Genomic DNA, 24,708 nt, shown 5'->3' with positions numbered 1-24,708 from the left:
CCACAGATGCATCTGGCACGGTCTCTGTTGGTGTAGGGCTGGGAGTCCCCATCCCATCTGGACCTGGTTCAGCTCCAGTCCTCTGTTCCTGTACCCCACTAATAAACATATAAAACCCATGGAAGGTCAGACTACCTCTTTCCTGAAGGAACCCTCATTTCAGGCCACGTCCCTCTGGTATGTGGAGTGCTCACCGAGCCTCTGGCATCTGAGGTCTCTCCAGTCCACAGAACCCCGAGTATTGATCTGGGTGATGAGGCCCTGACCAGGCTGGGTCCCCACCAGCCTGCGTGGGCCCCAGCACCACCTGCACTGATCCCTAACATTCACCTGTCCACAGCCGACAGGTGTGCCTTCTAAGTCCTGCTTCCTCAGCTACAGTCAGGGTGCACAATGTCTAGCGACGTGTGGGCTACAAGGAGCAGTCAAGTGCCTGGCAGCAAGCCTAAAGCCGACCGAGAGGCAGTGGAGAGACAGTTCTGAAAAGCTTAGGACTTGATGTCTTCTCACTAAACGCCTCGATGGTAGATTCCTCTTTGAAATAAAGACCCAAGTCCTTAACAAAGTTTGTGCTGAGTCGAGCATGAGCGTGTGTGCACGCAGGGATTTACGTGTGTGAACGTCTCCGGGGTCCACGCTGCAGGGATATGTCAGCTGCAGCACAGGCAAATGCAAATATGTTCGGATGGAGACTCGGGGGTGGCATCTGAGCTGGCTCCCTGCAGGCCCAGGGAGAAAATGGACTTCAAGAACAGAGCTAGGAATTTGGAATTCTGGTCCTGCAGCTAATTGTTGATCCTGAGCAAAACTGTCAGCCCGAGTGAGCTTCATTTCTTCATTCACAAAGCAGGTAAAATGGCGCTTCTGATGTTAGCTGGAGTGAGACCTAAGAGGGGGCACGAGCAATTCCTGGAGTACCGAGTCGAGACAGAAGCTTGCCAACGCCTTGGTTTAAAAGCGTGACTTAATTTGCTCACTAAAAGGTGTGTAGGAACTAGGAAAGCGATTCACTAAATCCGTACTTGGAGAGACCGTCTCATCGGGGATTGCTGCGGACTCATTCCCAGCATAAGCAATGAAGGGAAGGGGGAAGGAGGAAGAGAGGGCTACAGTCTGCCGTGGCAGGGAAGGCGGCAGAAGGTGGGGTGGTCACCGTGCTCTTGTAGTCAGGACGCAGAGAGAACTGAGAAAGGGCAAAAGGCAGAATGCGGAAGGGAGAGGGAGGAAGCGCTCTTTCTCCTTTTTATGCAGCCAGAGGCCTCAGCCGTTGGGACAATGCTGCTCACGGTCAGTGTTCTCGGCTGTCTTCAAAACTTTCTGGAGAAATTCTCAAAAACACACCCAGTTATATGTTTCCATGGAGATCTGATTCTAAATCAGATTGACAGTGAAGATTAAACACCGCGAGGACAGTCCAACCATGTTTTCCATAGCCGCAGGGACAAACTCTTGGGGCCGGTGAAGAGTGGTAGCTTGACGGGTTAGAGTCTGTCATGACATATGTTCATTCTTCGTATTGGACACTTGGTGGATTTGGACAAACGTGTAATGGTATGTGTTGGGAGTTGGTCTGATGCTTGTATTTTGGTGCTAATTACTGGCCCTCAAGATCTGGTTACTGTCTGGATATACCTATCCTGGTTGTGTGAACCTGCCTAAGACATTACACCGATTAGTTGATTAAAGGCCTAAAACCTGGGCAGGACAGAAAGGGGTAGGCGTGGCTAAGGTTCCTGGGCTTTGGGGAAGAAGAGACTCATAGGAAGAAAACAGATGGAAAGGAAGAGAAAAAGAAGGAAGAAGCCATAATGGGTTAGTGTGGAGAAGGAACAATGTGGGCCGGGAGGAAGGACTCCAATAATGGCATGGAACAGCCCAGATGAAGAATACAAGCAAGTAGTTACAAGACTATGGATGGAAGGCAGTCCAGATGAGGATGGTTAAGGCAGATGGCTTTGGATGGGGCTGGGAGGTGGATGGTGAGGTTATTGAGCCAGCGTAGGTGAAATATCTGCTCAGTCCAAGGTAAATAAGGCAATTATGAAACCTAACAGGTGTCTGTGTCTTCTTACTTCTTACAGGTTAAATAATACCAATCATAGGATAAATAATCAACATTATACAGCCCAACACTCATTTTTTTTTAAAAATTTACAACAGATATGTATCTACTATCATGGCAAGATACAGAGTTTTTCAGTGTTCCATAGATCCTCTGGCACTGAGAAAGCTAACGAACTAGGAAGCCCTGTGGTAAGACATCTTTTTATTCCACGTGCTAACACATGGACCATAGGGATGGAGAAACCTGCCCTGCGATCTTCAGGAAGGCAGGAGTGCAAGAAAGGGCAACTGTGCCCCGGGGGGGGCAACAACACAAAAGAGCACCCAGGGGCAGCCTTGGCAGTGAGGAGGCACAAGGAGAGAGGACTGACGGAGGGAAGAAAGGAAGGAGGGGGAGGGAGGGCAGTCTGTCAGGAGGCAGTTTGTCAGGGGGGCCTTCGGAGGTAGCTCGCCTCATGGACAACAGGAAGAAGTGAAGATTGGACCAGAGGCACTTGAATGGGCAAACTTGTTTCTTGTTGCTAGAGTGTGGCTGATGAAACAGGGGTGTGGGGGCTCGGGTGAGAGGCGTGGCAGCTGCTGGAGCTGGGGAGGCAGCAACAGGGGATCAGAGAGAGCCTCGCTTCTCTGCTGAGAGCCAGGATTCTTTCTGCGGAGCGTGAGGGAGAAAGGACGCCACAGCTGCCAGATGAAGAATCGAGAGGACTTGGACCCTGGCTGTGACAGGAAACTCTCACTGTGTGGGTCTCAGAGTCCTCATCTCTTAAATGGTTAATAACAGCGATAGTTACCGGATGAACTTACTATGATGATGAGCTTTAATGGGGTAGTGTTTGAGAGTCATTGCCTCACTGCCTGCTTGGAAAACATCATGCTCTTGGCATCATGAGGTGCAGGATGTTAATCCAAGCAGTTTACATGAAGGGGGATGCAAAGAAGAATAGAAATCAGACTATCTGACGAACATGAACTTAGAATAAAGAACATTAAAAGATAGTTCCGCCATTGGCTTCTATGTTTAGATCCCGAGAATCATGCCCACTGCCTCCATGGACAAACCCTGAAATCTGAATGTCTTAATACACAGGGTCCGTTCCTCATCTGCTGTCCAGGGCTGGCTACAGCACCTATCTCCCAGGGCTGTTCCAGTGGGTGTCTCGGGATCTTAGGCTTTTCTTAGCAAGGACATATGGGATGCATGGCTGTCAAGGTCACAGAGATAGAAGAAAAGGCCACTCAGGCTCCTAACTGCTTCATCATCCCAGAAGTATCTCTCTTCAATGGCCAATACTGGTCTATGGCTCCAAACACTAGTGGAATCCCAAAGGAGGCTGGGAGATGAAGAAGAGAGTGGGGCTCTCTGTCATCCTGAGATCATTCTGGAACAGGCTGCCTCAGCTGAGGTGCCCACTCACCAGGCTGAAAGTTCCTTTGCCGTTGGCCAGAGCTGGGAGGCACGGGACACACTCTCCAGAGCCCATGCAGACACACTTCCCTTTGGTTTTGACAACAACCTGGAGCACATTATCATAAGCTACATGACGCTGCACATTGCAATTAGGTCTTAAAACAAACAAACAAACAAACAAAACACTGCTAAGAGGCATTTTGTTTAGCTTGGAGAATTATCTATACAGTAACCAGGTTTTTCCTTTGAATATGTAAATTCGTTAAGCATATCAAGCAAAAGGACAAATAGCAAAGCTGGTAGAGAGAAACAGCAGATGTATGGCAAGCATTGGCAAATCACGCACTCACAGCATCCGGCAGAGCTGACTAGAGCAGCCCAGCATTAAGAGAGCAAGCACATGCTCACACCAGCAAGCCAGGAAGTCAAATGGGAAAGCCCTGTTGAGACAGGGCTGGAGTCTGAGTGGACAGTCCGGGGGACTAGCGGCCCGGCCAGGCTCTTAAGCACAAAGTGCAGGTAGACACCCAGCAGAAATGACTGGGGAGGCCGAAGCAGCCAGCAGGAGTTCCTGATTGAACGCTTTTCACCATGAATGAGCAGTGCACAGCTGAACTCCCGGCTTCTCATTCCCTCTCCAGTGATTTTTACATCGTGGGGCGAACAATAGTAACCTCTGTTGGAAATGGCTGACCTTCTAGTTATTGTCAAGGATACAGTGGTTTTATTCGGGCTGTTCAGCTCATCCATTCTTTCTCTGTCACAGAGTGAGGGAGGCCGGCTCATCCTGGATGAGGAGGAGGACAGTTTGAGGCAAACATGCCTGGGTCTGAAATGAGGAGGAGGGGACTGTCTCCAGACCCAGCTTCCCAGTGAGCTCCAAAGGCACATGACAACTTACCAATCTGATATACGTTACAAGAAGAGAAGGACAATCTTTCTGGATTTGGGCAATTTAAGTCCATTGAATGATAAAGTGGTGAGGTCTTCAGTGTCTCTCAAAGGCTGTGTCTTAGGACTCTGGTTTCCATGAGATATGTAACCAACACGAGCTCTTTAGTTAAAAAGGCTCTGGACACCAGAGGCTTTCATTGGTTTAGAATAAGAGGAGTATTTAACGTCTGATATAAAGACTAAGTTTCTCTTAGTTACTCTCTGGTTTTATTGGGAAGTACCTCATTTACGAAAACATTTTCTGCCCATATGTGAAAAGCAAGAAATAGTAATAAGTTTAAAAAGCCAACCATCCTTAACCCCCGCTCAGCTCCACATGATGGAAGGGTCAGGGCTTACAGCAGCCTTTGGCCAGCAGAAAGCGGGACTGCCTTTGATGCTGTTAACATCATGGGCCACCCATTCATCTATTTATGTATCCTGCCTTTGTTTATTTGTTTGTTTTGTTTTGTTTTGAGATGGGGTCTTTCTGTGCATCCATGGCTATCTTGAAACTCACTCTGTAGACCAGGCTGGCCTTGAACTTTCAGAGATCCACCTGCCTCTGCCTCCCAAGTGCTGGGATTAAAGACAAGCACTGGCGTTCCTGGCTTGCATTTAATTTTTTTAAAGGAAAAATGTTAAGGGTCACAGAGTGGCAGGTACAGTACTTTCCCACATGCCCTGTGCCCTCAAGGCACAGCCTCCCCCTCGTCAACGAACCTCTCAAGTGGCACATCGATATGGCTGGCGAATGGGCATCACTGCCGCTGGAGTCCACTGCTCACTCGGTGTTGGACATTGTTGCTCGTTTGTCTGCATGTTCACACGCGTGTGTGAAGTGCCACGGTTGATGTCTGGTGCTTTTCTTTGATCACGCTCTACAGCCTGCTGCAGCGTTTCTTCCTTCACTCCAGGGCCCGCTGGTTGGGCTAAGTCTAACTAGCCAGCCTGCTCTAGGAATCCCCTGTCTCGACTGTCTCTCCCTACCACACGCAGGCGACACACCACATCCATCTGGCACTTCCGTGGTTGTTGTTGACCCAAACTCCGGTCTTCTCAGATGAATGACACACACCCTATCCTCTGCGCACGCTCCTCAGCTCTGGGGCAGGACATCTTACGGGTCTGGATAAATGTACGGCAGCACTCACCCGCCACTGACTGCCTCATACTGCCTTGAATCATCTTGCTGTCCACCCACTACTAAGTGTGTCAACAGACTAACAAATCTTGCACTAGAGATCTGGCTAACTTTTGGCTTTAATTTTTTTTTTTTTTTTTTTTTGAGACAGTGTAGCTCTGTAGACCAGGCTGGCCTTGAACTCTCAGGGATCCTCCCTCCTGCCTCTGCCTCCCTGAGTGCTGGGATTAAAGGTGGGTGCCACCACATCTGGCTTCTGCTGCCTAACTTTTTTTTTTAACATAAAAACCCCTCCAAACTAACAATTTTTCACATGAGACTTATTAGTTTCTCGAGAATAGAGGTTCTAGGGCAAAAACAACCCAGTTTAAACTGGCACGTTTGCAACTGCCATCCCGGAGTGGCTTGGTCCGCCTTTGGTTGGAGAGCTCTGGATTTGAAGGGAGACAGTCCTGCCTTCCTCTACCAACCTAGGGACAATTCAATCCAAAACAGCTCCTCCAGGGCTGAGGTGACACAGCAACCTGCGATCAGAGGCAGGTGCCAGGACGCCCCCTCTCCCGGGCCTCAGCCACCTTTGATCTGCCCACGTCCCCACATATCAGAAGCCTCCGAGTGACGTGTGTCACTTGTGTGTCTCCCCAGCTGTAATAAAGGCAGTACAGGGGTGGGGACCTCCTGACTCGCGAAACCACCACGCGCCCTCAGGGGGAGGCAGGAAAAGAGCATTTTACCTGTTCCCTCTCTTCAGGAGAGGAGACGGGGCCCTGGGGACACAGATGTCCCTGTGTCGTAGTTCTCAGGGAAAGGTGACCACAAAGGCTCCTTTTGTAAGCCAATGTCCTATAAGGGCTATGCTCTTTAAATATCTTATTTTTCTGGTCTAAATGGCTAGCACTAATAAACTCTTGTTCTTGTTGGGGCGGGGGGGAGGCGAAAATTGAGTGGGGTGAAATTGAAATAACAAAATGTTGAAAAGCCTGAAGTTTCTTAAGGGACCGTTGAACCCAAGTCTCCCCACCCCTCAGCACAGAGAGCCCACTTCCTCTCCATGGGTCTGCCTCAGGTTCCTCTATCTGTCCATCTTCTCCTGGCGCCGCCATCTTCGCCACTCCCGATACCCATGTCACACTGTGCAGTGTGGGCAATAGCATGGCTGTTATTATACCCTCTGATGGGCTCGCTGGAGGCCGTGTCACTGCTCCAGGGTGTGCCTGACCACTCCAGGACGCCCCGGGGGGAAGGAAGGCTCAGGGCCTAACGAGGAGTCCCGTCTGCGGCTCTGTGCCCCGAGGGTCCGGCCTGGGCTGTCAGTCAAAGGGCTGTTTCTGAAGCAGAGCCAGCCTGTCCGTCTGCTCCACCTGGAGTCCTCTGCCCCCGTCCTCCACAAGCCGGGCCCACTGGAATTTTCTAAGGAAGATCTTGGTAGTGATGACCTATGTAATTGGAGGGAAGCCTGTAGAGATAAGGTTGGGAAATTATTATAATGCAGGAGATGAGCACAGGCAATTCAGGGTTCGGGCCATTTTATAGGGGATTTGTGGACAGGTAAAGGGAAGAGACAGGAATCTTTGCAAGTGAATGGTAATTTCCTAAATGAAGGACCCAAGAGGTCCTCCCACCCTACCCCAGTGACCCAAAAGGGGGGTTCTAACATACAAATTAGCTGACTCGACCCTGTCCTCCCAAGCAGGGCTATTTAAGGGGGGAGCTGGGCCAGGAGTGCAGCTGCATCTGTGCCCCAAGGCCTGCCTGCTGCCACCCTGCCAGTCCTTGCCCGCCGCCAGCCATGAGCCGCCAGTTAGGCCTGTATCCTGGTGCCGAGCGCCTGGGCTTCAGCGGCTGCTCCGCCGTCATCTCTGGCCGGCTCAGCAGCAGCCGTGCCTCGGTCCGGGCCGGGGTCAAGGGCTCGGCCACGTTTGGCAGCAGGAGCCTGTTCTGCGTGGGGGGTGGCCGCCGACTGGCACTGAGTGCTGCCGGGCGGAGCGGTGGCTTCACGAGAGGCCACGGAGTGGCCAGTGGTGGACGTCCCGGGGGCTTCGTGGGCACCGTCTTCGGCAGCTCGGGGCTGGGGCCCACGTACCCATCCGTGTGCCCACCTGGCGGCATCCCCCAGGTTATTGTCAACAAGAGCCTCCTGGCCCCCCTCAATGTGGAGCTGGACCCCGAGATCCAGAAGGTGCGCGCCCAGGAGCGGGAGCAGATCAAGGCCCTGAACAACAAGTTCGCCTCCTTTATCGACAAGGTGGGTTCTTCGGCTCCTGCAGTCTGGCATTGGCAGGCGCTGAGTGGTACACCTGCTCTGCCACTGGGAACGGGGACGAGCTTCCTGTCTGCATCTGTCAAGGGGGCTTAGGGACGTATCTTACCCCAGTGAAGGGGAACCTCGTCCTTCCTCGAGGGAAGGCTTTGGGAAGGACTGCACTCCTGTGGCACGCGTCCCACGAGGGCCTCCCAGGTTAGACCAGACAATGAGGACGCACATTCAGAACAGGGGCACTGGAGGGGCAAAGGCCAGCGGGTGTCATAAGGCACAGACATAAAAGGAGGGAAGGCGGTTTCCCGAAGAGGGGAGAGAAAGGGGCCAGAACATTCAATCCCAGCTTAGGGACATTGGCAGGGAAGGCAGAGCAAGGTGCACAGCAATGGGCAACCAGCAAGGTGTCTTTGGGGCTTCAGTGACAGGAACCCCAGAGAGTTGAAGAAGAAAAGGAACGGGCTTTCCTCTCTTCCACCCCATCAGAGCTCTTGACTTCCACCCCATCAGAAGGTGTTAGGAACATGATAGCAACAGTTGGCTCTGACAGACATTTCTGCATTCCTGGGTTTCCCTGGAGACTCTTACCAACTCAAGGCTTCTGAGTCTGTTTTTCTGGCTTTTATGTGAAGTGATCAAGGCTGGAACAATTGGAAATGAGCCCGTGTTCATAGAATAATGTGTTTTTCTCCTCTTAACTCCTCTACTCAAGCATGCTTCCTCTGTCCCTGCGCTCAGAGACAGGTAGGAGAGGAAGGCAGGTGAGCAGCAGAGGACCAGAAACAAGAGAAATCCTGAAATGTGTGAGAACCAACTTTGAACAAACTGAAAAATTAACCAGTAGCATCTAAGTTCCTAGAGAAAAGGAGCACTGCTCCCCTCCCCCCAAATGCCCAATTTCCCCCTCACTCCCCAGTTCCCAGCATCTTCAACAAGAGAAACTGAGCCCGTCACATGACAGCTCACCAGAGAGATGACACCACTGCCCAAGCTTGGCTCCCACATTTCTTTTAGACTGTGTCTTCTTCCCTGGAACTCTCAGAGTCCCCTCAGATAAACCTTCATGTTCTCCTGCCTCGCTCTTAAGAGCCAATAGCATGGGGAGCTGTGGGTGTCTGTGGGTCTGGGCTCCAGATATCTGTGGGTCTAGGTTCCAGGTGGCTGTGGGTCTCGGTTCCAGGTGCGCTTCCTGGAGCAGCAGAACCAGGTGCTGGAGACCAAGTGGGCGCTGCTGCAGCAGCTGGACCAGAGCAACTCCAGGAGGAGCCTGGAGCCCGTTCACGAGAGCTACGTCAGCAATCTGCAGAAGCAGCTGGAGACCCTGTCCGGGGACAGGGTGAGGCTGGACTCGGAGCTGAGGAACGTGCGGGAAGTGGTAGAGGAGTGCAAGAAGAGGTGAGTGGGGGCCAGGCGGAGGCGAAGGTCCCCTGTCAAGCCAGCACTTCCGCCTTAGCGCCTGTGCTGAGGCTGCTGGTGTTTCTTTCACATTCCACAGAAGACATGCCTAGATAGAGTGGGGTCAGAAGGATGGTAGGTCTGCCCAGAATGCAACTGAGTTGCCCAGGAAATCTGTTCAGTTTCTAGCCCTGGAAATGGGGGATGGGGGCAAAGAGCACTAGCTGAAACCCGGCTGTTTAGCACAAATGGCTTTGTGGTTTCTCCTAAGTTTTCCTACGGCAGTTCCTCAAAAGATAGGCACCTCACCAACCTTGGAACAAGATTTAAAACTAAGCAAAATAAAATTTAAAATTTAGTTTGTCTCGAAGTGCACATACCCAGTGGACTCTCATCTCTGAGAAAACCAGACTGAGAGAAGGTGGGACATGAACCTGGTGTTTGGAAAGTTTGCTTCTAGGAGCCTCTGGGGACAGACCCTGGCTGCCACCGTTCTGAGAGGTGGAGATGGTCAGAGCTTGCATATGTCACTTGTTCTATATCCAAAAGGCCTGACAGCCCTGTTCTGCAGTCCCCTCTGTCAGAATCCTGGCTTGAGCTCTGCGTGGAGATGCTAACAGAGCTGGCCATTGCCCTGACCACAGAGAGACTACGGGCACAGGCCGAGAGAAACACTTTCTAACAGTTACCAGGATTACAGCACAGCTGAGATCAGTGGAATGCAGAAGGGGCTGGGTGAGCAGGGTCTACAGACAAGGGGCAGAAAGTCCTGAGGTCTAGGGTGGAGGCTGGGCTGTGTCAGGGCCTTCCACAGGGTGAAGACCTGGAGTTCCTGAACTGTTTGCTGAGTGGCTTTAGGTGGGCCTCTCAGCCCTCTGGAACTGTGGCTTTGTCACGGTGCCTGTGACATCAAACACCGATGGCTGTCTCAGCGCCCGCAGGAGCTTCTGAGAGGAAAGAGGCAAATGGCAGTGTGCCGACTAACGGTGCTTAGAAGCTTGAAGTTCAGTCGGGCCATGTGTGCGAACTTGGCCAAGCACACACAAAATCAGGAAACAGAAAAGCCGTGATAGAATAACGAAAATTAGAGCTGTTGTGGAGCTGAGCATGGTGGCACACACCCTTAATCCCAGCAGTGGGGAGGCAGAGGTAGGAAGATGTCTGTGAGTTCAAGGCCAGCCTGGTCTACGCGGTGAGTTCAAGGTCAGCTAAGAATACACAGAAAGAGACCTTGCGTTCTGTAAGCTGTTACGGGGAATAAATGAGATGATGAGACATTTAGCGTGTTGTCTAGCATGCAGCAATGAGAAGAGCACGTCTTACGATGGTTTAAAATCATCACCCGCAAACAGGTGAAGGCGTGTGTCGAATGTGCGGTCCTACAAGTAAATAAAGAGAAGCCATGTTGCTTCTGACCATCATCTTGGCCAGACACTGTCTATTCTCTTAGGAAATAGAAAGCTTTAAAATACTAAAATCTAATCAGTCTGGCAACTAACACATGCTTTAATTTTTATCGAGAGGCGGCAGACATTAACCGTCTATACAATGAGGTAAGGACCACAGTGAAGGACATTTTATCACACAATGCCATCTGAAAGCTCTCCGTCACCCGCTGAGACAGAAAAAAGTATTTTCTGTTATTCTGTGAGGCCTCCTGTGCTATCCTGATTTTTATGTGAGGCGTGTGTGTGTGTGTGTGTGTGTGTGTGTTTCCTGTGTTTGGCGAAGGGCTCAAAGCCAGCTAATAGTGAAGCTGAAATTGGCATCGAGCCCCACACAGAGTCTGGGATAAATCGTGTGAACTCTTTATCCAACACTGTTAGAAACACAGGCGTTCTCAGCAAACCTCCCAGGTGTGTTTATTTGTTTGTTGGTTGGTTGTGTTAGAGATCGAACCTATTAGAGATCGCTGCCGCCATGCTAGGCAAGCGCCCTGCCAGGGGCTACCGCCCCCACTTCCTAACTCACACTGACTTTGTCTTAATCATACTCTCTGGGTGGAGGGGCTGCCAGCGACATGCCTTAGGGCCGTGTCTGCAATGTGCTGCTCACATTTAAGCATGTCTGAGGAAATGCTTTCTAGAATCAGATCCCCCCTTTAATGCAGTAAAATAGGTACAACAACATTTAACCATTTTCAGCTTCTTAAATTAAAAAAAAAAGCCACTTGTACTCCTTTTCCAATCTACAACGTCTCCTCATGGAAAGCAGCCGCTGCATCCGAACTTGCTTCGCCTGAAATGGACGCCCGGTGTGAAGAGAGCCCTGGCCGCCACATCACATTAGTGGGGGTGGGGGTGTGAACCCGTCGGCTGTCACACGGAGGACGCGCTTGAAGGAGGAGTGTGGGTCCCACAGGTCCCCACCACAGAGCCGCCGGCTAATCCCTCAGGGCAGACTGCATCCTGGCTAAGGGCTGGAGAAAGTGCTCTTTGAAGCAGCGCTCGCTCGCCCTTGGAGAAGGGGGAGCCTTGGGAGCAGCTGTGACGCAGACGGCACGGTGGGTGGGTGGACGCGATGGGTGGACCTCCGCAGAACTGGAGCGCCCCAGTGGCAACACTGTCTCCTCTAACAGGTACGAGATGGAGATTAACAGGCGCACAGCTGCCGAGAATGAGTTCGTGGTGCTGAAGAAGGTGAGGGTGGCTGTGGTTGGGGTAGGAAGAGGCCTTTCCAGCCTCTGTCACAGTTCCTTGGGAGTCTGACTCCTCAGGCGCTTCTGCTCACCCCCTCCCCTGGGCGCATCCTGTAAACTCCTAGAACCCATTCAGCAGAGTCCAAGCTACTCTGCAGCATTTTTGGTGTGTCCACACGGGTCAGTTTCCGCCTTGGGACTGGGACACTTTTGAAGGGAGGTGAAGGGAATGAAGAGTTGAAGAGCGAGGAGGGAGAGGAGGGCAGGGTGGCAGGTTGGAGAGGGTATCTCGACCATTGTGTGTGCCCCAGGACGTGGACGCTGCCTACATGAACAAGGTGGAGCTCCAGGCCAAGGTGGACGCCCTGACAGACGACATCAAATTCTTCAAGGTCCTCTACGAAGGGGTAAGGACTTGCTTGCTCTCTCTCGTCCCAGTGCCACTGACATTCTTGGAGGTCGTGCTGAGGGCTGGGCACAGAGCCAGACTTTGAGAACACCATGGGGAGTATCAGGGCGTTTGTCCTCCAGGCATGAGAAACAGCGTGTGAAGGAGCTTTGGGGGAGCAGAGGCCTTCAGGGGATTATGCCTCTGCAGAGGTCTGGGAAGGGAAGGGAACTGGCGAGGCCAGGTGGAGTGCCACCTGGAGTCTTGATGCGATTAGCACTCCTGGCTTTGGAGGAGGGTATGGGGACCTGAGACCATGGAGAGCCTAGCTTGGGACAGAAGTTCCAGGTTGTTCAGTCACATGCAGCTGCGGGAGGGGGAAGGTTTGACCGGGGTGGGTCAGGAGAGGTGGTGCCCTCACGGAGGAGCCCCTAACACACTCCCTTCCTCCATGGACTGCCAGGAGATTGCTCAGATGCAGTCTCACATCAGTGACACGTCCGTCATCCTGTCCATGGACAACAACCGCAGCCTGGACCTGGACAGCATCATCGCCGAGGTCCGCGCCCAGTATGAGGACATCGCCGAGAAGAGCAAGGCCGAGGCCGAGGCCCTGTACCAGACCAAAGTGAGCCCGGTGCCCTGTGCAGAGTGCTCGGGGCACAGCTGCCGTGCGCTGAGTGCACATCTGGTCCTGGATGTCTGCATGCACTCAGCTGAGTGTCTTTTTCTTTTGGAATTGAAGCTCCTAGAAATGCCTCACTGTGGTGCAGGGAGGTCAGCCCATATTAGCATTCCTTAGGGACACAAACGAGTTTAGCCCTCGCCTTACCGTGGCTCTGACAGACGAGACAGGCCGGCTACAACCTCAGAGTTTGAGTAACCCACTCTCAGCTTTTCTTTTTGTTTCCAACTTTGGCGACAGGAACTCAGATTCCACCGGGCCATCATGGTTAAGAAGCCAAGGCCCTGCTGAGCTAGAGCAGGACCTTGCTCTGCGGTGGGAGTTGCTACTTTCCCAGTTCCTGACATTCTCCCCCTTCTCCTCCCTCCCTCCTTGGCTGGTGTGTACACTCCTAACAAGGGGACCACAGGCACAGAGCACTGCCCTCCGTGCTGAGCCCCTGTCCCCATGCTGAGCCCCCACTTCATGCTGAGCCCCCACTTCCTGATGAGCACCCCCACTTCCTGATGAGCCCCCACTTCCTGATGAGCACCCCCACTTCCTGATGAGCACCCACTTTGTGCTGAGCACCCCTCCCTGTGCTGGGTGCTCCCAGGCGGGTAAGGCCTTAACTACCATGCACTCTTCTGATTTGACCACAGATCCAGGAGCTGCAGGCCACAGCAGGCCAGCACGGGGACGACCTCAAAGTCACCAAGTCCGAGATCACAGAGGTCAACAGGCTGATGCAGAGGATCCATTCGGAGATAGGAAACGTGAAGAAACAGGTGGGGACCGTTCCTGGCATTCTTCTCTGTGGGAGCATTTGACTGGAAACTCACCTGCATCACACCTGTGGTTCTAAAGCCATTGAGACCAGGAGTTTCCTGAACAGGAGTGCTGTATGGAAGCCAGAGCCAGGTTTGGGAGCCTCAGCTGGCCAGAGAGCTCACATTTCCCACTTTCTTGGCCTCTCCATCCTCCACCTCTGAACACTCCTATGAGTGTTTGCACACACACACACACACACACACACACCACACACACACACACACACACACACACACACACACACACACACAATTTCTGTGTTCATTGGGTTCATGATCCCAGGATTAAGTAAGAGCTTAGGAATTTTTTTTGAAAGACAGTGCACGACAAACACAATATTCCAGGCCCTTTCAGCCATGAGCCGAGGTGTCTGCTTTGACACGGTGCTGCATGCTCCCAGCTGGGCACGGCTCTTACAAGAGGCAACTTTAGATGAGAATGCCGCTGTGCCTGGCTCTCTGGGAGGGTGCCTCTGCGGGGGACAGATGGGCTCCCCTGTGATACTCACTCCGTGGCGTGTCCTCTGAGGTTCCTAGTGGAGGGGCTGGCCTGCCCTCCTCACCCCTTCACCAGAGCAGCCCGCCGCTTCACACCCGAGTCTCTGTGCTTGTGATGTTTGAAGGGTGCCCAAATCTCACGTCCTCCCAATTCGCAGCACTCATAAGGCATCCCCAAGTTTACCCTGTGCAGGCAGTCCAGTCAGTCAAAGAGCAGGGGACAGTCTCACCAGCTTCCTGTCACCCTCCCGCATGACCCGGCCTCCCGGGCCCTGAGGATGACCCATGATTTTCCACTGCCGGGCTGCCAGGCCATGGCAGTCTCCTGTGATCCACTCATGCAAAATTCTGGGCATGTTGGCAGATCTGCGGCTGCTCATCAGAGGAGGGGCTGGCAGCTGAGGAGAAAGTCCAGAGGTCATTAGGGATCAGGACTGGCTGTCGCTTCTTCCCTCTGAAGCAAACTTGTATAGGAAGCCCCTCCCCCCAAAGCCTTAGCTGAAAGACTGAAACACATGAACTAAAAGACCCAAGAAGCCCCTCGAGTCCTTACACTCGCCAACACTTGAGCCCACGATTGCAAGATTCACCACTGAAGATGTCTGCCACCCTCAAAGCCGTGCAAATGCACAGTGAAGCCCGTTCTTGTCTCTGAGTGTGATTCCCAGTGGGTGGGGGTGCAGACTGAAGGCATAGTGGTCCTGCTAGACAGACATTTGACTAAGAGGAAGTTACCAGCCAACACTTCCACCCTCCGGTGTGGGCACGCCTGGGTCAGCCTGTGCTGCCGAACTGCTGAGCTCCAGCCGCGGGGAGACCTCCACGGGTTGTCTTTAGAATCTGACAGCTGGCAGCCTCTAACCAAGTGGGGCAGGGCTGGGGCACACACGCAGGCGGTCGTCCTCTCTCGTGGGAGGATTCTACCTTTGGAGGTCAGGGACGGGGTGGTGGCAGGGGAGGAGGAGTCGTCGAGGCCGACGGTACCGGGAGGCAGGGAAGGATAGCCTCACCTCCAGGGATGTCCAGGCTGGACCCCGAGCATCTGCTCTCAGGCAGCAGCAGGAGAGGAGGGCGAGCAGGACTTCAGGGCCGGAACACCCAGATCGTTTCTTCTGCAGTGCTCCAACCTGGAGACGGCCATCGCTGACGCCGAGCAGCGAGGTGACTGCGCCCTCAAGGATGCCCGGGCCAAGCTGGACGAGCTGGACGGTGCCCTACAGCAGGGCAAGGAGGAGCTGGCGCGGATGCACCTTGAGTACCAGGAGCTGATAAGTGTGAAGCTGGCCCTGGACCTGGAGATCACTACGTACTTCAAGCTGCTGGAGAGCGAGGAGAGCAGGTGAGGGCACATCCTTTGTCTGGGGGGAGTTTGCTCTCTGCTGTGATAGAAAGGTCAAAGGCTATTTGGCTCTGTTCAGGTTCCAATGAAGTTAAATCACGCCACAGACATAAATTAGACAGAAAAAGGAGCAACTTGTAAAATACGGAAAGGGCGGTGGGAGAGCACGCGTGGATGCCACCGCTTAGAATGCGCCCTGGCTCAGATGGGGAGAGAGGCAGGGAAGAGCCGTGCAAGTTCAGAGTGACTGTGGCAAGGCCTGAGGCTCAGCGAGGACGTGGGATCGTTCTTACTATCACTCTAGAGAGCAATGGGGCCATACTTCTGTGTTGCAGATGGCCTGGAGTGTCAGGTGTCCCCAAAGGGGCTCCCTACAGCAGGGTTGCTCAGGAGGGGGAGAGGGGAGGCTCGGACTGGCTCGCCCTGCTGGGAAAGACTGAACCTTGGAGGTGACTCCCTGAGTAGATGGGGGATTGCTCACGTTGGATTTACCTGTTCTCTCTCTATAGGATGGCTGGTGAGCACCCAAATTCTGTGAGCATTTGTAAGTACCCATTTGTCTTGGTCCGTGCTTGGTTATCCTATCAGGAGTCTAAGTAGCTCTCATTTCAAGGCACAAAGGAGAAACTGGAATCACAGGGAGAGTGGGAGTAAGGAAGGGGTTAAAGACAGAAAGAGGGTCTGGCTTCAATGGCCAAGGGAAGAAGCAAAGGCGGAGAAGAATGTTCTGAAACATTCTTCAGGGAAAACAACAGCACATCCAGCTGCAATGATTCTGATGGCGGCACTCTTCCTCCCCAGGCCCAATGGCGCGGCTGCGCCCTCAGCTTACTTCTCTGTAGGGAGTGCAAAGTCCTATACCGATATATAGACCCAAATCACATGCAAAAAAAAAAAAAAAAAAAGGTTGAATGTTTGGGGTACAGGTAAAATGAAGATACAGCTATGAATGGTGTCAACAAAGATATCTCAGAACTGAGAGACTGAAACAGAGAGAGACAGAGAGACAGAGACAGAGAGAGACAGAGGGAGACAGACAGACAGAAAGAGAGAGAGAGCTAAGGGAGTGGCATGGTGCCCATGATGGGCTCTGACGAGGTGGAGACTGACCGGGTCTGGGCCCCCCTTCCAGCCGTCATTAGCAGCACCAATGCCGGAGCAGGAGGCGCTGGCTTCAGTGTGGGCTTTGGTGCCTCCAGCAGTTACAGCCACAGACCTCTGGCCCTGGAGGTGAAGACCAAGGGCAGCTGCGGCAGCGAGCTCAAGGACCTCACAGCCAAAACCTCAGGCTGTGTGGCCAAAAAGGCCTCCAGATGACAGACGGTGCTGTGAGCAGAAGGCTGTGGACCCCAGCCGCCCCTCCTCTCTGTCCTTGGGTCCCTTTCCCAGCCAGGAAGTGTTTTCTCTATCACTGGGGTCTCCACATTCTCCCAGCCCCTTTCCCTCAGCTCAGGGAACAGCCTGGAGCAGGAAGGCCCGCAGCCATGCGCTCTCAGGAAACTATCATGCCTTCTCTCAGTGACCTCTCTCCCACTTGCTTTTTATTGGGTAGCCACACCCCACACAGGTGACCCAAGGGTCCAAAATACTTCCCTGAAGCCACCTGCCAGCCCCTCTGTTGTGTCTTCTTCCAGCCTTCCCTGTCAGGGGGCCTTTGTGCTCATGCTTCTGTCTAGTCCTCTGCTGCTCCTGCAATAAAGGATTGATTGATGCCATCACCCTGGTCTGCTTCCCGTCACTGTAACAGAACACTTGAGGTCGGGTACTGCGGGTGGAACAGGAAAGGTCACCCCACAAGCTCATGCTGTGCTTGTGGCATTATTTTGAGGTCTGCGGAAGCTTTAGGGGATGGGGCCTGGTTGGTGGAGGAGGTCAGTGGGGGTGGGCGCCAGCCTGCTCTCTGTACTCCTGGTTCAGACGCCAGCCACCTGAGGAGTCTCTGCCACACACTCCACCCCATGAGCAAGTCGACACCAGTCCTCTCAACCCATAAGCAACAACAAACCTCCTCCCCAAAGGAGTTTCAGCCCGTAATTCTTAAAGAACAGGGCTTACTTTGGCTCACGGTTCTGCGGGTCTAAGAGCTCCTCACCAGCATCTCTCCATCTTCTGGAGGTCACAGCACAGTGAAGATGCAGATGGGGGGGGGGCCCGAATGGAGGGAGCTTGTCTTCAAGGCTGAGCGATGGAGGTTGTCAGGATTGCTTAATTAACTTGCTCTAGTGAGTCATTCATCCAATCCCAGGGCAGCATCTCCACAGCTCGATTGAAGTCCAAAGATCCCACTGGAAGTGAGTTTCTCCGTGACTTAGGTGGGGACAAACATGTCCAGACTTGCTCCTGTGTTTTTCTGCGTGTTGCCCAAACATCAGCCTTTACATTGGCCAAACTTCTTTTGGGGCTGACTCTTGCTCCACCCCAGGCCATCAGTCACACACGCCCTGTATCATCTGGTTTCAGCCAGGTTGGCATCAGGGGACAAACAGCTGAGGAGACTTATCACTGATGGCGGCTGCAGGGAGGGCTCAACACTGCTTCCCACGTGGTCATGTGTGAGATGCATGATGTCACCCCACTGAGGAGACACAGAGTAGAGCTTCAGTGGGGCTTGTTACTCAGGTTCTCTCGCCCTGGGGTCAGCCCGGTGGCCCTTCATTTCCCCCTGCAGTGGCCTCATTTTCCTTTTCTTCTAGCACAAGCAGGAAGTTCGTGTAGGCGGGATCTTCCGGCTGCATCTGCTCCTATGGTGTGCGGCTTATAGAACAAGGATGGGGAGAGCCATTGTCTGCCGCTGAGGATACCCAAACAGACAGCACAGGCAGAGACCTGCGGGGCTCTCTGTCTCCGGAGGGGAGATGGAGAGGGCAGGGGAATCTGGCAACTAGCAAGGCAGTGTGTAGCGAGTCCTTGAGCAGTGTCAGCTGCTGTGATGGAGAGTCACGTGGCACAGGGAGAGGAGCCATCTGGGTGGTCTTTGTAGGGTGTGTGTGATTTCTCGAGTGGCTAGCCAACCGCTGTGAACACAGTTTTCATCTCGAGCAGGCCCGCCTTTCAAGAATGAGCCTGCTGACGGGTGGCCTTCCGGTGCCTGTGGCCTATCTGCTCCCATGTCCCACCCCTCCTTGACCCATTAGCCTTTCCCTCAGCCAGCCTGGCTCTTCGCTCCCAGGGCCATCGTCTATTTCCCGTTTATCAGAAGCTTGCTCGTCCTTCGTAGTTGGGCTGAAGTGCCATTCCCCCCATGTGCCCGAGGTGCCCAGCTCCTCCGAGGAACAAGGCTCCAGCTGCCAGCCCAGCAGCTCCCAACCCCCACTCTTCAAGCGAGCAAGCGGAGCACAGGGGGATGAAAGCTGCCTAGTGAGGGGCAGCAGGGGTGTGGACGTACCCACCCATAAAGCTGTGACCCCCAACCTCTGCGCTGCTCTCTTCTCCATCCTTCAACGCTCCTTTGTCACGAGGTCGTCAGGGGCAGCCCAGCTCAGGATTCATTTGATGCAGGAATGTGCTGGTGAGCAGAGTCCTCTTCTCTGGGGAATGAGAGCTAGTGTAACACAAACATCCCAACGCCTCGGCACATGGGTGAGAAAAGGCCAGGTTAACAAGTTCGTGTGTTTTACAGATCCACATACTCCCAGTTATCATTTTTTTATTCACACTGGGCCTTTTGGTATCATCAGATGACACACTGATCCTTGGAAAGAGGCCAAGCAAAGACGTTCAGGTTCACGATCCCTCGACCCGGCATTCTGGCTTTGAGTGTTGGTTCTTTTTAATTACTAGTTGCAGCCCGGCACAATCACGCAGTGTAGAATGGCTTAGCATTAGCTGGCCTTCGGTATGCCGGCCACTCGTCTCAGCCCTGCCGGGGCGCCTTCTACCAGGCAGCATGGTTAATTCTCCTGATAACCGATAGGAATCGTTGTTAATGACAGAAGTGCCATGGGGGCATTGGGATCACATATTTGGGAGGGGGAGGGCAGAGGTGGGCACTGGAACCCTGGGAGGTTCTGGGGTCTGTGCACCCAGTTGGACACCCCAGCTGCGGTTCTGATTGCAGCTGCGCTTTGCCTAATGAAGACACTAGGTAGTTGTGCCACTGCAAACATCAGTGTGATCACACCCACCCCTGAAGAGATGTGCCAGACCTAAGTTGTGCACAGCAGCTGCTGGGGCACGCAGTGCACTGTAAGATGGTGATTCCGCACGCAGTGTGGCTTCGCAGACACACGAAACAACCATTCACCTTGTCAAGCGTTGCCACTGCCCGTGAATGTGTAAGCTGCAGCTGTTCGCCCCTGGCGGTGCACCCCAGCCTCACCGTGGACCCCGAGTCCTGCCCAGGGCTCGATAGCTGGAGCTTCACGGAGTGACGGGAATTTTTCAGCCTTGTTGTCCCCCTACAGGACTGAGCATGCGATGTGCCACTGCTTTTGCTGGTTAGGTAGCTTCATTTAGAGAGAGTCTCTCCGAGGAGCACTGTCTAGCTGAACACCCTACGTAGCCCAGGCTGGCCTTCGACTTGCAGTGGTCTTCCTGTCCCTGCATCCAGAGTGCTGGGAGGCCGGCACCACACTCTGCCCACGGGACCGTATTTCCTTGAGTCTGTGTCTATAAGGGCCTGAGTCTCTCTGTAGGATGCGCCTTGGTTGGTTCAGGCCCAGGAGACCAGCAGCAGCAGAACCCGGTGGATCTGGGCCAGGATAGTGCTAGCCCTCTGGTACCTCCAAGATGAGCACACACTGCCCTCTGCCAGCAGCTTCTGGTACTGCACCTCCCGTGTCCCTGAGAAGAGACTGCGGAAGCTTGGTGGTAATCTGTGTCAGCTCAGTGCCTCTCTGAAGGAGGTGCTGCTCGGCTCCCTGGCATGCCCTGACTGGTCCTGTGTCCTGTCTGCCCTCCTCCTCTCCTCTCACGGAAGGAGAAAGGAGGCCCCCTCTTACGGAACCTCCTCACCTTCAGTAGCTAGCTGTTCTTTCACACAGCTTTTCATCAGGTGCCTGAGAACCTCGGTGCTTGTCAGAGGTCCTGGGAGTATGGGAGGTCTGTCACTCAGCAACACTCCCTCCTCCCAGCCCTGCTGGGGCACTGTGTGAGCCCCAGCCCCGGCGATGAGGGCAGCCCTTGAAAACTCTGTCTCTCAAAGCAAACAAAGCAGGGAAAGTCAGGGCAGTACAGAGCTACACAGGGGAAGTCTTGGAAGGCTTTCTGGGGGAGGGTGTGGGAGGGGGCGAACCACTGGAGAGGGGAGCTTGGTGAAGACTCTGCAGGTTTCTAGGGCTCCACCACATCCACTAGCTGCAGGGCGACGACCACATGGCGGACGAGCGTCCTGCACTGTCCTTCCGTCTCTAGGCTCCTCTTTGGCATCTACTCCCAGCACCACGAGGGGCTGGGGGGTCCTTCCCACCTCCTCCTGTGCCAGCGTGGCATCGACTCCACTCCTGTGCTGCTGTTGCTCTCTCTCAGGAAGACCTATGGTCCAGACCCTCCCTCGTACCTCCCACCATCCATCCCCACAAGGCGTGGGATTTTAGGTCTGGATCTCTGAGGTGCCAGGTTCTTCTAGCTGAACTACAGACAAAGCATCCAGTGTGAAATAAAAGCCACTCAGGCCTGGAACAGGACAGGAGTGTTCGTGGAAGGACCCCCTGCGGCCCACCAGTGGTGCGCTGACCCCTGGCTTTGTTTCTTCTGCTACTCATAACTGGCAACTCTGCTTTGTTTGTTCCTTTTTACAGTGGGGGGGGGGGGGGGAGGATCGGCATGAGTGTGAAATGAGAAAAAAATATTCAAAGTGGTGAATCTAGCAACTAGTGCCCGTGAGCCGTGGGCAAGTGGTCGCTCCGTGTTTTGCCGAGGTGTCTGCCAGGCCAACTTCATCCCAGTGTCTGCCCCGTTCTAGTCTCATGGCGTTCTCCTCAGCCCCTAGAAGGTTCTTTCCTGGGGCGCTGGCTCCTGGGGCACTGGCCTCACAGCTTGCTCCGCACTGCCCCTCACTGGAAAACCAGCGTGTCCCAGTCCTGCGTCATGGTTCTCACTGCCAGGCTCCCTGCGGGGTGTTAGCCTCCCCTCTCAGCTCTGATAGCTCCTGACGGACTCATTTCTGCAAGCCTCCTTCTGATCTGGCAGCGGGTACCTCAGCTGGCTACAGCCGTAAAACCCCACTTGCCTTCCAGGGACCCCTGGCAGCCAGGGAAGCGAGGACTTGGTTTCCTCGCTTCCAGAATCCCCTGCACTTCTGCTGGCAGGGGGAAGAATTTCCCTGCGGCAGGGGAGGAGCTGACGCTGTGGCCCGAGCTCCAGGCACCTCATCTAGTGGCCCCTCAGTGCTGTCTGCCCTGTCTCTAGCTCTGTGAGCAGTCTGCTCCTGTGGGGATGGGGCAAGTCAGTGGATAACCTGTCCCTTCCGTCCCCGCTAGCCGCATGCAGCCGTGTGAACCCCAAGGGCCTGGGTCACCGTCAGTCCGCAGCCTCGGTGCTCAGCCCCTCCTTCAGTCTCGGCTTCTAACCGACTCTCTCCCTCGGGACCCTTGGTTCTTCCTTGATATCCCGATTGCATCTCTTCCTCCCAGTTCCCACCTTGTCTTGTGTTATCTGGTGCCCAGTGCTCTGGCTCTACCCGCTGCTGTCTCCCCCTCCTCCACCCCCCTCCCAATTCTATCTTCGGGGTCTGGCAGGCTCAGTTATAACGTTGACCTGGAGAGGGGTCCGGCCATTCTGTCTACACCGAGGCATGTGCCACCACAGGCCTGGCCCACCACTCCAGCGTCTCCTTGGGAAGAGATGGGGCAGGGCTCCTCCTTCCTGTTTGGACAGGGAAGGTGGGAGACGAAGAGCATGTCATTAGTGATGACTTGGCTTAATTACAGCCCGCAGCAGAGCCAGGCTTGTTTACTCTGCAAATGTGCAAAGGAAGAGGTGGATCAGGCATCGGACTTTCCAGTCATGATCAAAAGATTAAGGCCTTCTCCCTCCCCAGCCCTTTTGTTCTGTTTTTGAAAAAGAATCATGCCTTAGAGAAGGCTGAAGTCAGAAAATATCATACCCACAACTCCCAGAAGTGACAGAGGGTGGAGGGATTCTGGGACAAAGAGACAGATGAACCAGTACCTGAATGCCTTTCCCCTCCCCCGGTATTTTGGAACAAGTGAGGGGAAGAAATTTCATCTTTCTCTGAGCAAGACTGCACTCGCCTGGACATACCTGAGAGCCTTGTGATGACTGGGCAGGTAGGGGGCGGGGTTGCAGGGCCTCAGAGAGCCTGTCCTCTAAAGGAGAGAGCTTGGGCTGCAGTGAAGAGCGAGGGGCCAACCGGGATGTGGCTACGGCGGCGGGGGGGGGGGGATGTAGAGCAGGAGAGGGGAGGAGAGCACTGTGGAGGAAGCTCAGCGGGACCCAGGGCAGATTTGCTGAAGTGCGGGCAAGGCCAGAGCCCTAGTGAGCTGGGATGTGCATTCTCTTACAGACGTGGTGTGAGCCCCGTCCAAGTCAGGGGTCACCATGGCCGCCACTGCCATGTGAGCACAGTGTAGGCATCGGGAAGTGGAACAGTGACCTGAACCCTGGTGGCCATCTCCTTCTTACTGCCCGTCTCACAGAACTTTCCACAGTGCCCTGGGGAAGCACACCTTCCTACACACAGCCTTGAGAGCCAGGAGCAGGGACGTCCAGGTGACCGACCCCTGGGGGACCCTGGAGGACTTCCCAGGAGGCGCCCTGAAAGTCCAGGGTCCTGGATGACAGCTCAGACTCACACCTGGGTCATCTCCTTTGGTGCCGGCTCCTCTCCTAACAGGACAGAAGCCTACAACAGCCAACGAGGTTCACGGTGGGAGGGTGATGAGCTTGGAAGGGAGCACAAAAGTTGAAGGAGAAAAGATGGCTCCTGATGATGGAGCTGCCTGACTTTGGGCCAAGAGTGAAGGAACCAGGCCTTCCTGCTGAGGACGGGGTGGACTGGTTTCAGCACAGAGGGTGGACTGGTTTCAGCACAGAGCTTGCCCGGCAAGGGTAAGCAGGGGCCTCAGTGCCCACCAGACCCTCTCCAGCTGGTTCATCGCCTTAGTGCTCCAGTTAGCTCGGAATCCCTCAGCCTCTTCCTCGCTCCACGAATGACCTTGATCTGCAGAATCCACCTGGGACACTGTCATGGGTCCTGGGTCAGTCAGTAGAGCAAAGGGTTAGAGAAACACGACCTTCGTCACCCTCTGCAAGCACGCAGATGTGACCTCAGCTTCATCTGCTTGGCCTTGCCGTGGTGTCCCAGTTGGTACTCCTGTCTGTCTTTCTCTGGTGTGGCGTGCTTCGCAGGACTGAATTCTCGCCTTCCCAAAATAGTCTGTCAAGATGGTGATGAATCAGAGCACAGTGGCCTCAGTTTCCCTGGGACTTCCCAGAGTCCCTGAAAGTCCTGAAGCTCCCAAGCGATGCAGAGCCCACTTACAATACAGCCTCTGTGAGGTTGCCTCAGTCTTGGGTGCCCACGGGGAGAAGGGGGCTGCCTGCAGCCTGTTCCCTGCCCCTGCCCAGCTGCCTGGCCTCCCAGATCCCACCCCACACCAGAAAGCCCAGCCTCAGATTTGCTGGTAAAGCATACTTGAAAGTAATTGTTCAAAGAATCCAAATTTCAACAATAGCTGCCCAGTGTGTGGATTCCTCCCAGCTGGATATGACCTTTGCCATCCTGAAGCAGAGCAACTGTGGTGACCCACAGACACCCTCAGGAGATCGGGACGTTTGACATTTTGGAGAGGGAGAGGGACGGTCAGCAAACCCATGACACAGGACTCCAGATACATTTGTGATATCGTTACCTGGCATTTTTAATCCCCAGCGATCCAGCTGCTACCACATAAGAGCAAACAAAGGATGGGCTGGGGACTTTTCGGTGCTATGGGGCCCTGAGTTACCTGCATCCGTGACCCCAATACACAAATCTGATGTAGTCTCACTTTGGGTCATTAGCTCCTTCCCTGTGTGGGACACAGAGATCTTGGTTGTCATCGCCATCGTTGTTGTGTGTGTGTGTGTGTGTGTGTCTGAGTCGGTCATCGACACAGGCAGAGACAAACTCCACCGCATTCCACATTCCACATTCCACTTCCAGGTCGTCTCCAGCCTGGTCGGCTTGTCTCTTTAGTGTAACATGGC

The 24,708-nt window shown here is 54.0% G+C and overlaps 1 protein-coding gene across 2 annotated transcripts; it reads left to right on the top strand.

Moving 5' to 3' along the window:
• The first annotated feature begins 7,338 nt into the window (after nt 1-7,338).
• Nucleotides 7,339-16,889, top strand: LOC129684957 (keratin, type II cytoskeletal 72). 2 transcript variants are annotated; one of them, XM_055618234.1, is made up of 9 exons: nt 7,339-7,794; nt 8,987-9,201; nt 11,780-11,840; nt 12,151-12,246; nt 12,691-12,855; nt 13,554-13,679; nt 15,338-15,558; nt 16,068-16,102; nt 16,691-16,889. In XM_055618234.1, exons 1-9 carry the CDS (start codon nt 7,339-7,341, stop codon nt 16,873-16,875), a joined length of 1,560 nt encoding a protein of 519 aa, XP_055474209.1. In that variant the 3' UTR covers nt 16,876-16,889. The 2 variants fall into 2 exon arrangements, with proteins under 2 accessions (XP_055474209.1, XP_055474210.1); XM_055618235.1 differs by lacking the exon at nt 13,554-13,679.
• The last annotated feature ends 7,819 nt before the right edge of the window (nt 16,890-24,708 follow it).

This window comes from Psammomys obesus, unplaced genomic scaffold (assembly GCF_907164565.1).
Source record: "Psammomys obesus unplaced genomic scaffold, mPsaObe1.curated_primary_1811, whole genome shotgun sequence".
Taxonomy (NCBI): domain Eukaryota; kingdom Metazoa; phylum Chordata; class Mammalia; order Rodentia; family Muridae; genus Psammomys; species Psammomys obesus.
This window is presented reverse-complemented; position numbering and strand designations above follow the sequence as displayed.